The sequence below is a fragment of the Oxyura jamaicensis genome, chromosome 2 (assembly GCF_011077185.1).
Source record: "Oxyura jamaicensis isolate SHBP4307 breed ruddy duck chromosome 2, BPBGC_Ojam_1.0, whole genome shotgun sequence".
NCBI lineage: Eukaryota > Metazoa > Chordata > Aves > Anseriformes > Anatidae > Oxyura > Oxyura jamaicensis.
This window is the reverse complement of record NC_048894.1, coordinates 61,789,425-61,811,482: the sequence shown is the minus strand read 5'-3', so window position 1 is coordinate 61,811,482 and position 22,058 is coordinate 61,789,425. Positions and strand designations below refer to the sequence as shown.

The 22,058-nt window shown below is 34.6% G+C and overlaps 1 protein-coding gene across 8 annotated transcripts in view; it reads right to left on the bottom strand.

Moving 5' to 3' along the window:
* Window positions 1–22,058, bottom strand: part of BBS9 (Bardet-Biedl syndrome 9) — a 335,690-nt gene that overhangs the window by 142,300 nt on the left and 171,332 nt on the right. For 2 of the 8 annotated variants that reach the window (XM_035316951.1, XM_035316950.1), the window contains one exon: window positions 15,574–17,366. The exons of the other annotated variants lie outside the window; for them this stretch is intronic. Coding sequence is in view for 1 of the 2 variants with exons in the window: in XM_035316950.1 (XP_035172841.1) it covers window positions 17,317–17,366 (50 nt within the window). In the remaining variant the exon portion in view is untranslated. Of the gene's footprint in view, window positions 1–15,573; window positions 17,367–22,058 lie in introns of those variants that run through there. 8 annotated transcript variants of the gene reach the window in all.

Genomic DNA, 22,058 nt, shown 5'->3' with positions numbered 1-22,058 from the left:
AAGAGATTCAAAATGTGAGCAGGAATCACAGAAGTTCTGTAAATAAGTTTTTTTCATCCATGTAACATGTAATGTTTTCATCCATGTAATTCCTCTGTAACAATGGAAATAACCTAAACAGCAAAGTTGTTTCATAGTGACTCCAAAACTATACCCAAAACCATATTCAGTTGTGTTTCTTTGTCCAAGGCATTAGAGATTGTTAGTTGTAAAACAGTTGTTCTATTACTTCTATCAATTCTACTACTTATTCTCAGAAGGAGTGTAAAACTAAATCTATAGAAGAAAACACTACATATTTGGGAGTATGATGAGGTTCAGGGAACACCCATTCACAGACTGGGTCTGTTAGAATCCTTCATTTGAATAGTGAAATGCAAGCATGTTTCCACTGCAGCACGAAAGAAGAGAGGATTTTTTTTTTAAATGGTTCTCACTGAAAATGAAGACACAACAACACTTCACAGAACATCCCAGTTTTAGTTCAAGCATTTTCTAGTAAAATGTAGTCACTAATTAATCAGCTACATATTTCAGAAGATAGCATTCAAGTCCAATAGCATGGCTACAATTGCTTAATCACAAAACTCTGTTGTTCTTTGTACCTGATTTGACTTAACCAGAATCAACAAAATGATGAAACATTTCTGTATTACATTCCAGTAAAATAATAATTTAATGAAAAATTAACATTACAGAGGATGCACCCAAGATCATTGTAGGTCACAAAAATATATTTTCAATGGGAGTACAAAGAAAGATACCAGTCTGATGTTCTGTTTTACCCTTGTGTTACTGAAATGTTTCTTAATGAGACTTCCAGATTATAAATGCAATAGTTTATCCTTTAATATGTTGCATTGCCATTGTAATTGCTACTATTTGCATTGAGAACAATGCAGAAATACTACATTAATAATTTACAACTATCATGTGTGGCTTCTACTTGAGCTCATAGCATGTTCAAATATTTTGAATATTTAAAAATATTTAAAAACAGATCTAACAGCCTTTTTCATTAAAGAAACATTACTGGACATTCATCCAGGAACACATTCAAAATCAATATTAGTAGTACCTTTTCTTACGCAGGACTGAGAATGCAATAACACTAAACTATATAAACTACATAAGGCCAATCAACATCTACCAGAAGTCATCTGTTACTTAATATGAACAAAGGATGAATGGTAGCAGTTGTACTTCAATCACACAAATCTACGGTTCCTTCCTACTACCTATTCATCTGATGAGCATGGACCAGCTGAAAAATATGCTCTATGTTCCAGTGTGTGCTGGAAGAGGTAATTATTACTGAGTAGTGTAGTGCTTGGAGAACTTCTGTCTGCCTTTATATAAAAAATCAGCTTGTAACAAGAACTATTCAAGGGGAAGACTCACTCCTGACAAACATCATAAAAATAAAAATCCTTATATTTTTCAGGAGTATGCTGCCTGACATAACACCTGGTATTTTGTTTCTGACTTGTGCTCATGTCCTTTTCCCCCTATTTAGTGTGCTGCTCACTGCAGCTTCCATTCAGCACAAAAATACAGTTCTAATTGTTTTTTCAAAATGCTTAAATACTGTAGTAGCAAGAGTTACATAATATACTGTCCTCAACATATTTTCAGGGTACAACATTCTTCATTCAGTAATAAACAGTATTTCTTACTACCTTTTTTTGGAGCAAGAGGAGGAATACGCAAGGGCTTTGTTTTTACTTTTTTTGTTTGTTTGTTTTAATACATATATAATTTCATTTTGTGCATATAAATACATAATATATGTACATACAAGTAGGTATATATTGAGAACAAAATACTTATTCCACACACATAAGACATTTTTCTAGCTCTGAAGAGCTTTTATTTATTGTATTGCTTCAGTAATGCACACTGGTAAAGTAGTTGGTAGGCATTTAGACTTTTTGTTTTTAAACTAACTTACCTCAAAAAAAAAAAAAAAATAATAGGTAATGTTCCCTTTGATAAGCACTTGCCTTATTTTCTTTTTTCTTAAAGTGTATTTTGATTAATTTCTACTGTCAATTCTTGTTTCTACATCCCAAGAGAACTCCTGAAAGTCAATGTTCGCACAGTTTTATCCTATTAACAGTTGAAACACTTTTGTATTTCCTGAAATACACATATGAAACATTCCCTAAGGTGAAGATGCATGCAGATGCATACATAGACATTATATATTTGCATTCATAAGTATAAACACAAACAAAATTTGGTCTTATTAGTGAGGGAAGAGCATGTCCTCATTCCCCACAGGTAGAAGTTGAAGAGAGTAAATCACAAAATCATAGAACCATTTAGGTTGGGAAAGACTTCTATGGTCATCAAGTCCAACCATTAACCTAGCGCTGCCAAGTCTACCACTAAACCATGACCCTAAGCACCACATCTACATATCTTTTGAACTCTTCCAGGGGTGGTGACTCAACCACTTCCCCAGGAAGCCTTTTCCAATGCTTCACAACCTTTTCAGTGAACAATTTTTTCCTAACATCCAACATTAACCTCCCCTGGCACAACTGGAGGCCATTTCCTCTTGTCCTATCACTTGGTGCTTGGGAGAGGAAACCTATCCCCACCCGACTACAACCTCCTTTGAGATATTTATAGAGAGCAATGAGGTCTCCTCAAGCCTCTTTTTCTCTAGGCTAAATAACCCCAGCTCCCTCAAACGCTCCTCATAAGACTTTTTCTCTAGACCCTTCACCAGCTTCATTGCCTTCCCTGGAAACACTCCAGGGCTTCTTCGATGTCCTTCCTGTAGTGAGGGGCCCAGAACTGAACACAGTACTCAAGGTGCAGCCTCACCAGAGCCGAGTACAGGGGGACAATCACCTCTCTGATCCTGCTGGCCACACTGTTTCTGATACAAGACAGGAAACTGCTGGCATTCTTAGTCTGGCTCATATTCAGCTGGCTATCAATGAATACCCTCAGGTCCTTTCCAGTTGGGCAGCTTTGTGGCTTTATGGTTTGTTTGCAGTTTTGTAACTTGGGAGTGTTTCCAAGCATTCTGTGATACAACCATACTACAAGACCTTCAAGGTTTCTCAGACAGGTTCAGAGCAACAGACAACTATGTCCTTTCAAGTAAACACACAGACTTATTGACCTAAGAAAAGCACTGTTTACACATTTATAATGATGAGAGGAAGATGCAGGTTAGTGAGAATGAGATTTTTGCCCCAGCTATGAGTATGAAATTATAGATTAACAGTTTCCTGCATGTGGCCTCACTACACAGAGTCTTTTGGATGTTTGTGACAGCCTTGATTGAACAGTAATCATACAAAAACAGTTGGTTATTCCTAATCCAGATTAGGATTTCACTGAGTGAAATCAAAGAAAAAGTATTTGAGATGTATATCAATACATGGATTTGGGCAAGAATACAGAAACAAAAACTCCTGCTAAGAGATATCATACATACTGTGGATAACAGAAGACAATGGAATAATAATTGAGACTCAAATGTGGGTGCTGAAGGATATAAGTTACTCAGAAAGGAACAATTAAAGTGGCAGAGTAATACTTCACAGCAGTAATGTGATGGAATACTGAAAGAGTAGTTCGCAGAATTGGTCAATTTGGAAAATGATTGTAAAGTAGTTTAACAGACAAACCTTCAAAATCATTACAGACCAGCAGGATCAGATCTCAACACCAACTGCAGTTGTTTTAATATTATGATATTAATATTAAATATTAATTTTATCTCATTTAATCTCATATTAATATTATGAGAAGAATTGATATTATCAGAAATGGTGATGCCATGGAAATGAAAGAAGCTATGATAGCCACCGAAGTAATCATAGGATGGTAAGAGAAAGAAAAAGAGGCTCCAGTGTGATAACCCTGAAAAAGATGAATGCAGTGCTGAGATCCACCTGAGAGAGAATGTTCCAAAGAAAGATCAAGAAAGTAGTAATGATACTGAACAAGGCACTGGTAAAACATCTGTGCTCAACTCGTTACCATTTTCAGGAAAGATTAAATAAATCTACAAAAAAAAAAATCAATTGAAATTTACTAAGATCATATAGGAATAAATTACCTTATAGACATGCAGAGCACAGGATCAGTCTTGCCTAGCTAAGAGGACTGAAAACGGAACGGACTGATCTTTACCAATAATACAATTGGACAGAAATCCTTAGTGTCTGGTGAAATAAAAGTCACACTTGAAACAAGAAGGAAATTATCATAAATTAATTTTGACTTGAAATTAGAAAGCTTCTGACTACCAGGACAGCAAGAGTTTTGAACAGTGTCTGAAAATTACTGCAAATTACTGCATTTATGAATGGCCTTTAATTACCTTATCGTAACACAGACATGGAGCTTGTGAATTGTGAATTTCTTTTCTGTCCTTCCCCCAACTCCCTCCAAATAGAAGCTACAGGGAATACTGGACAAAACAGGTTTAGAATACTAATAGATAAACCTGAAATTATCCTGTTATCTGGTAAGTATTTCATTAAGAACACAGCAGTGATATTGCAAGACACTTAAAAACTCTAGTTCTAACGATTTTGGTTCCCAAAAGTATTTGGCAAACAAACTTACTAAATTTACATTTGGAGAGACATCTGACCATAAAATACAAAAATGCTGACTACAAAAATTATATACAAGTAATCAAATGCATTTTTAAGAGAGTACTGAGATAGCCTCTTTTTCTGCATCTCCAATATTACTTGGAAATAAGCAACTCAATGATGAAATAAACATGGATACAAGCATCCTCCTTCAATACTATTTGAAATTAACCCAGTAAACATCTCTTTGGCCAAGCTAAACAGCATATGGATACTTTGATTTCCTAGACTGCATAAGTGATCAAAGCATTAAGAAGAGAAAAATAGAATTTTCCATTGTATAATGAAAAGGTTTCCTTCCATACTTGAAATGCAAACTTTTATGTAAATGCTTATATTTCTTTTGGATATATCAAAGACAGCACATTGGTTTTGTAAATTTCTACTTTCTCATCTATAGTACCAAAATACCAGATTTGTCAATGCCATGCAAGACCTGAGTTACATTATATTTGTTTAGTCTAGCAGAAGTTTCATTTTTACTTACTGATCAACTCTATGATGTTTAATTGTACTATGAGCTAAGAATGAATCAAATGTTAACAAACTATCTTTGCTCCAATACTGGAATAAGAAATATCCATGACATATTATTTACCATATACTCCACTAACCAAATCAGTGTTATCTTATGCTAGTTCAACCCTTTATAATGTTAAAATCTCTGAGATTGATTTTTAGAATGAATTTATTCCTAGTATCACCATATTGAGACACAATCTGAGTACTTCACTGCTATGCAACAGCCTGAAGCAATCATAAATTGGCAGGTCTAAGACTGATACAAAGGAAATAAAAATGGAACACATAGGAAATAAAAATGGCAATGACCACCATCACACAAGTTTCATATTTCTGAAACAAAAAGACACCTTTGTCTCCCTTTGTGAAGCACCCCAAAGAGAACTCACTTTACAAAACTGTTAAGTTCCTTTTGAACAAACACATGGTATTTAAAGATATGAGAAACCGTACTCCTAAAAGTCTCAAATAACTCAGAAGAACCTCGGCACCGAACTTTTCAGAGAGGACGGAAAGACTTCACTTGGTTAACGTCATCAGATGAAGTACATTCACTATAATAAATATTTAGGAAAAACTATGTTCAAATCCAACCTCCTCTTTTTCAGTAAAAGCAAAGTCTGTTTTTATAACAAAAGGCTGTGTCTGAAAGAAAGTGGATTTTTATATGTGAAAGCACAGGATGTATCTTTCATCGTCTACAAAGGTTGACATTTGTGCTACTGTTCAACATGATAAACAGAGTGACAGAGCAAGTGGAATATAGAGATGTTCTCAATCAGTTATTTTAACGCTTATTTAGTTCTCTAAATCAACTCTCCAGGTTTTAAGGATCATCTTTTAGCCTGACAGGGACAAGAGATTTTTAAAATAATTTTTGTACTGTGACAGGATACCCTGAATTCTGTCACAAAGTACAAAGTGACAGCTATATGATAAGTGTAACCCCAATCCCTTTCCTCTCAAAAAAAAAAAAAAAAAATGTTTTATTTGTACAACATCAGTACATGCTAAGTCTATAGCAAAACAAACATAAATCTTGTAATGCATAAATTAAATGAAACAATTTAGAAATCTGTACCTTGCCTTCAAGGTAGCCATAAGAAAGCAATCTGAAGATTAAAGATTCAGATATGCTATTCAAACTGTGAATAAAAATATTAGACAAAACCTGAAACTGGAGAGAAGAGTGAATTGAAGTAACCGAATTTTACAGATTACATTGCACAATCACAGCACTCAAGAAAGAAAGGACAGAAGAAACAAGTTTAGAGTCATCTGAGTCTTCAGTAAAACAGGAAGCTCAGTTTACCATTCCATTTTTTGGTCCCCATTACCCTTCCCTATGCAGGCAAAAAGGTATACTTGAATCTGTGTGATGTGTCAGATCTGGGAACTCACCTAGTTCAAAATTAACACAACAGTAAAATGCACAAATAATTTGTTGCAAGGGACCTCTGGAGGCCACTTAGTCCAAATCTCTGATCACAGTAGGTCCAACTAGACCAGGCTGCTCAGAGACTTACCAAATTTACTTTATCTCCAAAATGAAGATTCAGGAACCTGACAGGTCTGAACAACCTGTTCCACTATTTGACATAACAAAAAATATTTTACCATCTTATAACTAACATGAATTCCTAGTGTTCTGACTTCCGTCCCCTGCCTTTCCTATTAAGATCAAGCTCCTTACCTTCAAGAAGATTCAGGCTTCATCTAAGACTTCCTTTAACAAGACCTCTGTTCTGAAACATACCACAAGTTCAAAAATAACTGCAGTAATACAACATAAGCTTACGATGTGTATAGTGAGGAGGGCACACTCCATTCCATATAAGTGTGTGACTTGAATGCTTCTGCAATAACTACAACCAACTGTATGTTATATGGCATATGTAAAGAGACACAGATTTCACATACTTTGCTTTTGTGCTGGTGAGAAAGCTGGTGATGCAGGACTTCATGAAAGAAATGTCTTCTGGTAAATATGGTAGCCAGAAAAAGTTCTTGGGCAGACTGCCAGGAAAGGGTGGGCCTTACCAAAGGGTCTTTAAGAGCATTTCATAACTTTAAAATGAAGTAATGTTGGGAAGTAATGAAAGTGTCAAAAAGTGTTGGGATTTTTTCCTCATTTATCTGAGACAACACAGTTTTATTCACAGGCTTGTTGTGTACCGTTGCATTGTACCTTCTCTGAGTGTAGTCACAACTACATTCTTGTCAATAATCTTATCACTTAATATACACATGCTTCATGACACATCAGTTTATGTACATGGAATAACAGCCACATCACTAGATCTCAGTTTCAATATTCCTTATATGATTGCAATGCAAATAATTTATGAGATTAATGTATAAGAACCCACCACTTAAAAACTAATGTTGTCACTATCATAGATTGAATTTAGCATTTATACCCTACAGCACTTCTGAAGACAAGTCTTTCTATATTTGATTAACAACATATCTGATCTTCAATTCATCTCAAATATGCTATTATTTTCTGATGTGTAATACAGAAATATAAACCTTTCCTTATTTGTGATGCTGAACATTTATTTTATTCCTAGGTACTGCAACCATTTTCATTTATAAATTATATTAATCTTCAGCATTTTTTCCAAGGAGAATTCAGTAACACAAGTGATAGTTTTATCATTACAGCGTCTTTACAGCAGCAAGCTAACCTTGTTTATGAAAGCCATAAACAATCCAGTTGGTAACTAGAATTTCAAACCAAAATTTCATTTGAAAATTCAGTGACATGTTTTTGGCTGATAGTTTATTTTTGTCTCACTCAAGATCAACTTTTACTCTCAGAGACAGCACCAAAATTCATCATGATTTCAGTAAGACCTGAGTTCTTTCATTGCAAGGAATAGTTTGATGGGAGACAACTTCAAAAAAATAAAAATAAAAAAAATAATTAAAAAAAAATCTAAACATCATGCTGCTTAATTTCTTTGCATTCAAAAAATATAACAAAGTTTACTACAGGTCTGTTGTATTCCAATTCTTCTGCCTACTCAAAATGACTGAAACAAGCACACTGGAAATTTTCTTGGCTTTTTTATTATTATTTTATTTTTTAACTTCCATATATAACTAAGCTTATTAACTTCTCACACTGAGTGACTGACGGCCAAGAATACATATCACTGTCAAAAAAGTGTTCTCTGTTGCTTTGCTTTAATTTGGTCATGTCTACAATCTTAAGTAAAGTAGAGCAGTAGCAGCTTATGTTGAGACTGAAAAAGTTTACATTAACAATCCAGTGCTCATGTTTCAAAGGTTCTGGCCTGATCTGAAACTCTGAAAATTTAGTTCATGATTTCATATTCAACAAACAGCTCCCTACAGGGCAATGCATTCTTTCCTCCTTCTGTAATATTTATGCAAGCAGACCAGCATCTAAAATGCAACAGATCCCTCAACACTCTACAAGTCCATGAGAATAAGTTACAGGATTAGAAAGCCTTGAGAAAGCTTATTTTACCTAAGCAGTTATTTCAACATATGCTTATGAAGCACATGCATCAAAGCAGAACTAAAATAATGCATGACTCAACTGAAATGTTTCCTTGCTACCGGTGGACTTCCCTTTAAACCCAGTTTCAGAAAAGCACATATGGGATCCTGGAAGTGTTGATCCTGTTCTGCAACAGAAGATACTCACATGGGTGTAAACGGTGAGAAGACATTATTTCCTTTCTGTCTTCTCTTCTGCTGTGTTCTTATGTCACCGTTAATGTAAAGCATAAAGAGAACTAACAAAGAAGAATACCAGCACCTGAAATGTCCCAGTTGTGCCCCACCCTTCTTTAGTGAACAGTTATAGCAGGGCAGAGCATGGCAAACTTCTAAGCTCTGTTAATGAAATCATCCCAGAAATGCCAATACAGTGTTATCTTGCCAATTACTTGAGAATACTCCCATGCACTGACACAATATTTTATGTATACCAACCATCATTTAACAGAAAAATCCCAGTTGGTAGTAATCTAAAATAAAACAACAACAACAAAAAAAGATTAAATTATTGTTACTATGGAGCTCTAAAGCATTTACATTTACACACTAGCTATACTTCCTTTGTAAATAGAAAAAAAAAGTTAAAAATACTAAACAGGAAACTCCGTTGACTGAGTATAGGTTTTCCCATTCCAAATGATCCAGAACTAAAAGAGGAATTGGAAAAGACATTGTCTAGATAATGATTTGTCTAAATGGAGGTACTGAAATCCAGATTTAGTTTCCGTTATGTAGTCAAATAGCCTGTAGGTATAGTATCTTCAGCTGGCACCAGGCTTAATGCTTTTTTATCGATCTGCCCACAGCTTAAGTGCACACGTAAGGATATGGATTGTTAAACAATTCTTGTTATCTATCACTGATTATGGAAATATAATATGTCTTGCAGCAGCATCTGCACTTTCTCAAATACGAAATGGTACTTACAGCAGACCATTTTATCCTGTGAACTCTCTAACACTTGTGGCATATTTTGTGCACCAGCTAAATGGCAGAATTTGTTAAGCACTGATTACACGACAAACCCCTCTCTGTAGCAGCTTATGTTGTAGCAATAAAGTATCATTATATTATTTGTATTTGAGTTACATTAAATGCAATTGTAATGTACAATTACAACTGTAATTAAATTAAGTTCAAATTCTTTGAATTTTTCCTCTTCTCCATGATCCTTGGCTTCTTCTCATTTGAAGAATTCAAACAAAAATAACTAGTAGGGGAAATATATTTCACATTTTGTGGCAGCTGCTAAAGTCAGCCTTTGCAAAAGGTTTGGTAGAGCTATTAATACTACATGTCACATATTTCCTACTCAGTGCTCAGCAGGAATTAACATGAATTAATGTAGTTTTAGTAATTTCTTTACACCTTTATCTCTGTACTTGTCATGAAGACAAAACAATAGCATTCCCATAATTGTGCCAAAGTTGTAGGGGAAAAAAAGAGGCTTTTTATAGTACCGTAAATTTGTATTTCTTTATTCTCCCAGAATTTAACTCAGTATTTGTATTACCATGAGCTACAAATATCACCTGTATCTTCCTTTTTACCCAAACACTGAAGGAAGTCCTACCTGAAGAAGTGAATTCCAACTCTGAATGTACTTTTTAAAGTTTATTTCAGAGTTTTCCCATGTGTTCTGCTAAGTGAGTAGGTTACCACCCACTAAATGAAAATAGTTAAAACAATAACATACACTACCATCAAATAAATGAGAGAAATCCTGGCTAAATTAAGTCAATGGAAAAACTCCCGGTGATTTCAATGGGGCCAAGATTTCACCCTTATCTTGTTGATCAAAGCAATTAGTTCACTGTTCAGAAGGATAAGACTGCTGAACCAGATGAGAATTTCTTAATACAACCTATCATGTAGAGTCTTGATTGTATATACTTTTCTAACTATTCCTTTTTCATTCTACCAAGGTAAACCATTGACTTGCCAAAAATATTACAACACAAGCAAACAGCACACACAACCAAGATCTGCCTTTCATCTTAGCAAAGAGTCAGATGGACCAAAGCTCTACTGTATATAACCTTATTGCTAATCTGCAAATGAATAATTACTGCTCCCTTACCATTCATAACCAATCACTGATGTTCATACCTGTTGAAGTGGCCAGCCGGCATTAAGAAATGAAAAGTTTGATCCAAGAACTGTAGTGTGTTATTGTTCTGGCATAGTAATGTTGCAGAAAGCTTCCTACTTTACAATGAACCACAAAGCACATACCTGAAGGAATATCTTCTACATAGCACGAACTTGCATTAAGAATAGCCTAACCACGATCAGTATAACTAAACACCTCTTACATTTCTACACAGCACTTGTAATACACACTGTAACTACACTAAACAAAATGATCTCATGTATATGCAATTCAGTAGCCAGAGAGAATCACTTAGCCACATGAGAATCAATTTTACACTACACTAGAATACAACTCTGCTTTTAATGTGCTGCAAAGACGACCTAAAACTAAGGTTCTTTTTGGCAGAAAGATACATGTATTTTTTATTCTAAAATATTAGGGAAATTTGTTTTAAGAAGATTGTAGAACAAGCACTTTTCCCTCAATAACTAATTATATGAAATAATCAATCCGAACTCATTAATTTGCACTCCTCAGACTTGGATTGTATTGCAAAGTATTTAATTTGGTCCATATAGTACCTTTGTAGGAAAATGTCAGTTTTTTATTGTCACAGGCACCATAAGAATCCGCTTTGCTTTAAGAAGGACTTTTAGAACAAAGTCCACTGGACTTTCCTATGTTCCTATGATCCTTCTATCTATAACACATAACATGGCCTTTGCTAGGTTTGAACATCTAATTACTTTATCATAAGATTGTGGTTTGACTTCACCTTATATTACTCCATATAATTTCCTTTTTCTCAGATGTTTACATTAGAAAGTAATCAGACCCAGCATATCTAACAATTTACTCCATTAACTTTAATTTCTTGCTCAACTACTTTCACATTATGGCCTGCTTTATCAATCACTTGATTCATATGAGAGCCTCGTAACTCCATTTAAGTATCCTTGAACAGCCACCTAATACCCCTAATAGCTACTTTGGTTATGAAAAATCCTCTGCAGTTTAGAGAAGATAAAAACCAAAGAGACTAATTCATATGTATTTAAATAGATTTTAAGATCAGAAGGAACACCCCAATCATTTAGCCAGACTTCACTCTGAAACGTTCTCCACAAGTTCCTATATGTAATTCAAGAATCCATTTATTTCTAACCTGCTTTTAAGACTGTCACCAGCATATTTTTTTCACTAGGAAAAACATCCTTTTTGACTGAAAAGTTTATTTTTAAAGCGCTAGAAGAGACACATGCTTATCAGTACTCTGATGCAGTTTTAAGATAATAATGAAATATTTCTCAGTACAGCTATAAAATTTAATATAGTTCAGCACCACATAACTTGCATTAAAGAAAGGTTGTTCACAATATTTATTACCCTCTAGTTCCACTATTTCTGTTCAGCCATCCATTTGAATTGAGGCATCCTTCATCATCCATATACATAAGATCCTCTCTTTGATCCTTAATGGTAAATTTAAGTAAGTAAATGTTCTTTGAAATGCACAGTGTGACACAGCTGCTTATTGTTACATAGAAGACAGTATGTCATTAAAATGGAAACTCAATTAATACAGTGGAACATCCCCCTAATCATATCCCACCTTTGAGGTAATACCACTTTCAGTGATATCTCTAATTTACAGTTAACTAGTTTTCTTCAAGTGGAAAAATAGTCAGACTTTGGTGAAGGTCAAAATCAATAAAGTACATTTTTCATCAAAAGACAGAGACACTGGCAATGCACTCTGCTGTGGTATTTGTACTCACAAACCATGGTAGACACGCAACAGAGATCCATCTTACTATGTTAATCACATGAAACTCATCAAGCCTGTATTTTTTTTATTGTTTTAAATTTATTTTTAGACCATTTTTTTAGGGCTTATATAGCCCTACAAGAAACTAACTGTGCATTATTTACTTAACTATTACTTTTATAAGTTTTTATCATCATTCTAAATAGCTGAGGGTGAGCTAAATCTTTGTTTCAAAGTATAACTGAATCAAAACAATCTTTGCAATTTAAGTTTAAGCAGTTTTTCATTTTTGCTTACCCCCTTACCACTGCTGTTTGTGGTTCAGCCAGTGATACAACTTGAGAAAGAGAACTATTTTTAAGAATTTTCACATTTGCCAGTATTATGAAGCACCTTATGTTTGATTTTATTACATTTTCCAGATGAAATACCAGATGAAAATGTTAGAGCTGGGTGAATCTGAATAAGCACAGGGGCAAGGGAAACATGAATTTATGAACCTTGGCTTACCCCATGAACACTGGCTGAACCATCCATACCAGTCTCATGCGCAGACTACCAGTTGACTGCTCACAAAGCAAAGTGATACAGTCATAAACTTAACCGGTCTTCAAAGACACTTCTTTAAAAATTAAGAAAAAGAAGTCCAAGTTCAATACTAATGATGCACAACTTTGTAACACTGCTGTGCATCTGGATTCAGGAAGAGGTCACCTCTTCTCCTTGAGAAAAAGCCATCAAGGCCTTGGGGTGCAATTCACAATGTCTGAAGAGCTTTACAGCAGCCAGGTCTGCACCCTATCTGTGCTGGAGGTGATCACTCAAAAATTACAAGGGAAATTGAGAGAGATTCTATACTTTACTGAGTGTCATCCACAACACAAGACACTAACGTAACATGCCACTGTTTTCATTTTAGGTTGATATGAAAGGGTATGAGCTATGCTTGCAGAGGCACAGGCTGTGTGCCCCATGCTCTCTAAAACCCAGCCTGTCCAACCACATCTACTGCCAAGTGCACAGATCCAACCACCCAGAGGCAGTGAAAACCACTCTGCACCACCAGGTGGATCTGGCTGCATTCTATGTTCCCTGAAGTTCAAGAGTTCTCTCTCAAATTGGCGTAGTTAACCCCAGGGAATTATTCTTTAATTGCAATGTAGTTTTCTGTTGTAGCAGAAAAATAGCATTTATTAGGACAGACAGTCCTGGCTCTGAAACTCACAACACAAGAAAGCTGTAGCTGAACTTATAATAAGATCATCATCTTAAGCTTTGTTATCCTGTATTTATACATTTTGAAAATAATCCTTCCAGTATGGAAATTGTCAACCTTTCACTAAGACTCAAGGCAATTTATGCTTTAAATGTTAAGGCCAATCTTCTACCTACTAAAGTTATAAGACCTTAAAACTGTTTTTTATGTTTCAAAAAGGCATTGGGAACTTTTCTGTGTGCAACTCAAAACCAGCTGTACTTTGCAAGTGAAAACTCTCCAAGTGCCTGGCTCTCTGCAGATTTTTGGCAAATCTATTTGAAAAAAATGAAAACTGGGGGTCTGAGCCAAAATTTACTGAAGTCTATGGAAAAACTCCCATAGATTTCATCAGGATTTGGATTAGGACCTAAAGAAGTCTGAAGTAATTGAAAAATCAGTTCTGCATGTAGAAAATATGTAATTTTCACTAGGTTTAGATTTGTTAGACTCCCTCACAGTATTGTAGAATTACAAATACATTATAAAAGTTGTTAGTGATGTATACATAATTTTGCAGTGCTAATTCACCACAGAATTCCACAGCCTTGTACATATTACACTCCCTGCATGATAAAAATCGATGAAATCAATCATACGCACAAACAAATGAATTTAAAACTTCATTTTAAAAACACCTGAAAATTGAGGAAAAACATTAATACCATCATAGCTCAAGTGATTTGTTAAATTCAGGACCAAGCAAAATATGGAGTAAGAGTTTCCTTTCAAAAGCTGTAGGCCACGTTCAGTGATAACACACACACAAAAACATGCAAATAACAAACTATCTCATTCTGGGCACACTTGCTCTGAACAGCTTAGACTTATGTAATACTACCAGTTTCAGTTAATATTTATCTAATTCATGACAGCATAGGAGAAGAACCAGGTTTACTCAACCTAAATGTGTCTGAAAACAAGTAGCAAATGCAAAATGAATGAGCTGTGGTGCCTCAGATAACAGCTACAGCATCACCTGACATGTAAATGGCATCTGCTAACTAAAGGATGTCACTTCCAATCAGAAGAAACTGAATAAGCAATTAACCTTGACATATTGTGGCTTGAGTTATAAACGATGCAAAATGAAATATTTAGACAACTTAAGAGAACTGTTGCACACACACAACAAACAAGCTAAATACCAGTACAGGTTCCCAAAGAACCTTTTTTCAGCATTTTAAGAGAGGAGGGGTGACCTGAGAGATATTTGCTCTGCCTCACCCCCCCCGTTATATCTCCTCCCCAGTACTTTTTTGTGGAAGAATCTGCTTTGTCACATCTGTACCTGCCAAAAACTGGCAATTATTATAATTTTATGGTGGTCTAGATAGGAACTGAAAAGGAGAAGTAATATCATTTAAACAGCAGAGATAACCATGCTCTCCAAATACTCACAGCTCCTGTGCAAATAATAAGGCATTCTGTCATACAGATTCTCAAAACATCACAGGAAACAAAAACCTAAAGGAACCAGTGGAAACCTGTTAGGCAGAAACCCGCAGTATGACTGGACATACAAGACAGATTTCCTCATTAGTAGTACACATCAAATAGAAGGATTATGCTATATTTTTAAAGTTTGGCTTTATTTAATAATAGATTACAAGATTACAACACATTACAGCCTTTTCAAATAACTGTTTAGGTCTTCTTGTTTGTTTTACTTTCTACTTTTGAATCATCTGAAATGGAAGTCCAGAAGCTGTACTCTTCCTACTTTAGCCACACACCACTTTTCTGTAGCTTTGAGCAATTAACTACTTAGTGCAGATTTTAGAAGTTTATTTCTGCTTATGGTTTCTCAAGAACAAAATACAGAATATAAAGCACAATGACAAATATGATCACTAGGGAAAATTCTTTCAGCTCACAATTATTTTCACCAAAAGCTTACCTCAAAATTATGAATCTTTTGTGACCACTTAGAGTTAAGTAGGATGTATTAAAATTTAATGGATTTCAAGGCAAAGAGTCAGCAATAGGACTATACGCATCAAAGCAGTAATGCGTTGATCCAAACTGTACTTAGATGAGGCAAGCTGGAATTGCAACATTGCCAACTAAATTTCATAGTATAACAAATGAATGAATATCAAATCTCAAGCGGGATTTCTTTTTATTCATTATGCATGACATTTTCCTCTTTAAATTATTCATTTTTTAAAACATGTTATTGCTTTAGCCTTCTTAACCTTTGCACTGCACTCTGTGGTTTTTGCCAGCTGTAATATCAATTGAGGAGGGGAAATTTTCTCAACTACATAATAAACTTTTCATAACCCTGCATACAAAAACGTCTTGATACCCTTCCATCTTATTTCGCTTCTTTTCACATTCTAAGACTCAAAAAAAATTATTCCAGTGATTTACCATTTCTTTTGCAATTCTTGAAAATTAACAACTTTAAGAAAGCTACAATCCAAGTCCAGCAGCATGATTAAATTTGACTAAATTCATGAACATTAAAGACCACTTCTGACATTCTTCTTCATTCTCTTCCCTTGTCTGATGTTCAGTTTTCTATTTTCAAAATTTGTTCACCTGAATCATACAAAATGATATAAGAATAAGCTGTAAAGCAATCTTGTTCATCAGTATCTAGTAATCTGTAACCTGTCTTAAAAATAAAACACCTGAAACCCACGGTAGGTGGGAACTACAGCACAGGACTGTAAGGCATTATACTTGAATTCTATTCATACAGGTGTTATTGGCTCATGGTGGGACCTTGGGTACATCACGTCTGTATAGTTCAATTTTCCATTTCAAAGAATTAAAATACCAAAGCTACTAAAACAATGGAAATAAAAGTTTTAAAGAGTAAAGATACAATGGAAATAAGTTACAGGGAGTAATGATTCACATCAGAGAGCCAAACAATCAGTGTTTCTGGCTCCACCAAGCTGCTCTTCAGCTTTTCTTGAGCAACCAGAAAATGTTGTTGGTGTAAGCACTCCCAAAATTCTCCCTAATGATTTGCTACTCCCTTTCCTTTTCACTAAATCAGCTTTATGGGGCAAGAGACATATTTAAGTTTCAAAAATAGATCCCCCCAAAAATTGTTTAAAATGTCTGATACATTACTACTTGCTTTTTTCTAGGCTTTTAAATTAAGATAGAATTGTTCATCATGAACAGCTGATAAATTTATGTTAGAATATTTTAAAAGAACTAGAAGTCACACTTAAGTTACGCTTAAATTACTCTATTAGGTTGCATGTTACGCCATATCATGTCTCATTATTAGCTGGCATGAGAAAACGCAGAAGTGCACAGCAATGCTAGGTTCTGTAAGACTTATGGCAACTTCTTTGTTCTTTTTATCATTCTTATGTGATTATTATCTGCAATTAGATGGCAAGCAGAAAGTTATGGGCTCAACAGTTCACCCACCCAGAGCTGCACAAATTGAATACAGAAGCACACAATGACCATGCTGTTTATTAATTTAGTCTCGGTTACACCTTTGTCAAACCTTCCCAGAATCTCATTGCTTGATAGATCCACTTTAGTACCTCAGGGTTTTCTCTACAGTAACTGCTTTGGGACATCCAGATTGACAGCTGACTAGGAAAATGGTCTTCCTATCATTTTATTGCTACCTCTCACTGTCAGAGACATTTATTACAAGCCACCTGAGTGAGTAAAGTTACTTGCCTTAACTATCACAGTGAAAGAACTGTGCATATCAATGGGCAAAGTAAAGAGAAGGAAACAAGTGTAACACAGAGAATAAATGGAAATAATAGGAAAAATGGAGAAGCCCGAGCAAAACAGAGCTATACTGGTAAAAAGGAACCTTACTAGAAGGAAAAACAATAGAGAGTATATAAAAAGTACACTTTTTACCAAATGTTTATGTTAGCTTTTTATTAAGGTAATGAAAGTAAGGGAAGGAAAGTTTGAAAAACTAATATGGTGATGACTGTTCTGGTTTAGTTTCAACACAAGTAGATGATCTTTGGCAAGGAGAGAAGCAAACACTTGTAGAACTCTTCCAATACACAGCTTCCTCCCACAGAGAAAACTTTTCCTGGGTATGGGAACCCCAGATTCTATGGGCAAAAGAGCAGAAGTATCTAATTGTTAAAATGCAGGCATACATTAATTGTTATTGCTATAATTAAAATACAGACATACATTTATTTTTGGATCAGATAAGCATGCCTATGAGAGGTTTGAGAACTTGAGAGAATGAAGACTAATGAATGTGATATTCTAGTGATTTACCACTATAGTTCAGATATTTATTTAAATCAAAAAAAAAAAAAAAAAAAGTTAATATACCCAGGAAACATAAGAAATGTACTCTCACTGTTTAAATGAAAAAAAATCATTTTTTTAAGATAATATAATATGTAATTTTTTATTTTTATTATTCACTCCTAATAAGTCACCCACTTCCTGGGGTAATCAGCCTTCAAAGTTATTTAACTGAGCAACCTATATGATTTTAAGGAAGGTAGAAAAGATGAGTTAGAGTTTTCATTGCAACAGTTAAAGTGAGTTAATTAGTGAGTTAATGTCAATCTCATGATTAAGGGCTGATCAAACAAATAATAGGAATGGATAGGCTTGTATTGATTTATAAGTGTGTCTGCAAAATCTTTGGCTACACTTAAGGGAAAGAAGTCCTCAAAATGAATTTCAATGAGAAATAGTCACTTCTATTAAAGATTAGACTCCCGAGATCTCAGATAGATAAAAATGTCTTCTAGGTCACTCCCAAAGCACTTTGGTTACTCTGTCTCATGAAACAGTGGAACAGGCAGAGTACTATCAAAATTATGAGTAAAGTGCTGGATCTAATCTGTTCAATGACAAAGTTTCCACTGACCTCAGTGGACTACTAGTTCCATCAATCATCACCGAGCAATCTTCAGGTGTAAAAAACCCTTGCAGTATTTGCAGCACAGAACAAACTCTCTGAATAAAACTTTACTTTCACTTTTTTTTACAAAGATTTAATGAGCATTGTTAAAAAAATTTAGTATACATTTAAACTAATTTAGGACAAATCACGTAAAAAGTATAATTTCTAAGGGTTACAAAAAAACATATGGAAAACATTTTAAGTAAGAATCTTATTTCATAATGGACTGTGACTTCTGTAGAGATAAACAACACTGGATTTGTATCATATCCATGAGAATTAATAACTTGGCATTTTTATACACTACTCTGCACCCAACACTGAGTGCTATACAAAGCTGTCAATGCACTATGATCTCAGGCTCACAATAATTAAGGTCCAGGAAAAGTTTTCCAACTGTGATCAGCCTCTGTTGATTTAGTGTATATTTGCTGCTAGTTCAAAGGAATGGACTAGTCCTCTGGGCCATCTTCCCTGCCCTCTTCAGGATGCTAAATTACTTTTCAATATTTTTTAAACTTACTGATTCTAACTTTCCTGGGAAAATAATAATAATAATAAACAATAATATAATAATATATAATAATAATAACAATGCAGTTACTACTGAGGTAACAGTGTTACAGCCAGGAGCTGGGAACCTCAGAGTACAAACAACAGGCACTACATTTCACAAGGCATTCTCTGTTAGTCCACACCATAAAGTTTGAGAATAGCCAAGTAATACTGCTTTTTCCTTTCCCCTGATGACACCAATGAACGAATTTCTAATTAACACTGTAAGAGATAAGATTTTGTTGTTGCAAATTCATTTTTTTACAATTGAAAAAAAAAAAAGTTATTCTTTCTTTACAGTACTACTCTGTGTACTAAGAGTTTTACATCAATATTCATGTTTTTAATATATATAAACAATATTAATGTTGCTCTTCTAGGAACTCAAATGCATATTTTTCCAATTAGGCTTGATACCCTCCTCAAGTCTAGTAGTGCATCAACAGAGGGTTCCTTAAGGAATATGACACGTATTGCTGCATCCCAGTCTTCCAGTTAAGAACACAGTTCTAAAATGAGTGAATATCATTCACAAGTATTGCTACAGGATTTTGAAAATAGGTCTTTTTTCTTTTTCCTTCTGTAAGCTTATAAAAAAAAAAAAAAAAACGAAACAAATGACTTGAAATACATTTTGAGTGCATATGCATACATACAATGATTTAAAACATGTATTTAAAGTTTGCATTTACCCATTCATAATCTGAATGATAAATTCATGATTACGCAAAGCGGGTAACACCAAACAGAAGATTTATAAGCTCTTTGCAGAACAAAGTTATAAATCGATTGATAAATCAAAAAAAAAAATGCTATGAAGATGAAACATGAAGTATATATCACTACACTTAGGAAAGCAACATCATATATATAAATACTGAATTGGAAACATCTGTTTAGGCAATGAATGTGTAGGAAAAGGATCTGGAGATTGAGGTGGAGGAGAGTATAGCAGCATATATGAGATGTGGACAAATGGAAAAGTATTCCATTTTGAAAACAGAGTTCAAATAAACTTCTGCCAAGGACACTCCAGAAACATTTACCCCATTATATCACAGAAAAAAAGAATGAGATGGGCAGATAATGTGCCTTCAAGCTCTACCTTTATGTGAATCTACAGTATTACACTGACAGGAAACTATTTGTAAATCCTGTTTACTGGATGCAAAATATTCCTGGATTTCCTTATCATTTCAGTTCTGAAGTTTTAGTTGATCTGAGAAAATTACCATCTTCTGAATTCCATGTGTTTTGGTACTCAGTAACTCATTTTCAGGTTAATAATTTCTCTAGTGTTCCAGTTATACTAATCTAAACAAGTAAATCCCACTAAAGCACAGTGCAAAGATCCCATAAGCAATCCAAAACAGAGAAAAAGTTATTGAACTCCAGTTTAAAAAAAAAGGGGGGAGAGAGAGGGAGAAGACAAAGGATTGTTTAAATAAAAATAAATTTCCAACTTAAAAATAAAAATCCTTGCTTAAACAAAACAATGAACTGATACAGATGCCAGCTGTACAAAAAACAACTACAGGAAAAACAGAGTCACGCTCTAACCAAAGAGTAGTTGTGAGATACCCAAAAAATGGGTGAGGCTGTATTTCAAATACAGCTCCAATCAGACCAAGACCTAAAGAACTTTCCAAATACCCACAGCTGACACAATTTAAGGTTTTCAAAATGATCCTGCAAAATACACAGAAAATATGAGACCTCTAAAAGCTACAGAATTAATTCACTACAGGTAATCAGGATTTATGCTATAAATTCTCACACCCATTAAACACAATACATGATAACCAACCTGGGAGGTCTACATCACCTTTCCTCAGCACTTCCCTGGCTTTGACCCACACAGTGGGTTGGCACCATTCCCCAAGCCCCTTGCCCTTCCCCTCATCCAGACTTCTCATTGCCAAAGGCAACACAGTGCGTGACATAGCCTGATGTGGCCTGCAGTTACTTATAATCACATTTAGAGAATGATTATGATCAACTTTTAATAGTTTATGAGAACATTTTACATACTGGAAAACGACCATATTCCTTCTCAACCCTCTCTTTCTTACTACCCTCAGAAAAAATAAAAATCAAATTGTTTCAATTAATTATATTGTATGTTCTTCTCTGAATTCTATTAATCTAAGCTTTTCTTAAATTGTGTTACCAAATCATTTCAATTGAATCGTCCTCAGGAAGAACAGAAAGAAATATTTAACTCTCTTCATTAAAGTTATATCACTACATTCCGAAGTTGGAATTTGATTTAATAGGATCATGTTACTGACTTCCATGCAGCATCTGGTCCACTATGACCCCCAAATTTTCTCCTATGCCAGCAGTACTTAAGGAATTGTTTCTCAATTTTGAATTCATTTGTCTGGCTTTTATTTGCTAGAGTCTTTGCACTTGTCTCCACTGAATTTCATCTTACCGATTTCAGATCGTTTGTATAATTCATCAAGATCATTCTGAATTATTGCTCTTTCAATGTGCTTGAAACTACTTTTAGCTTATTGCAAAACCACAAATTTAACATGTGAATTATGCTCACTGTTCCATCACTGATGAAGAAAACCAGACACAGCAGTGACCATGTCATACCTCTAGCATATATTTCTGAATTGACTACAAATATTGGTAACTACATTCTGAATGCATCTTTCAACTAGTTGCACACTTAAAGGTAGGCATCAGGTTTTTTTAACATGGCTTTTCACATATTTCCCCTAGATTTCAGGGCACATCATCTTGAACATACTATGTATAACCTTTAAAAATCCAGTTTACTGTTAGAGTGCTGCAATGTTTGAAGGGTC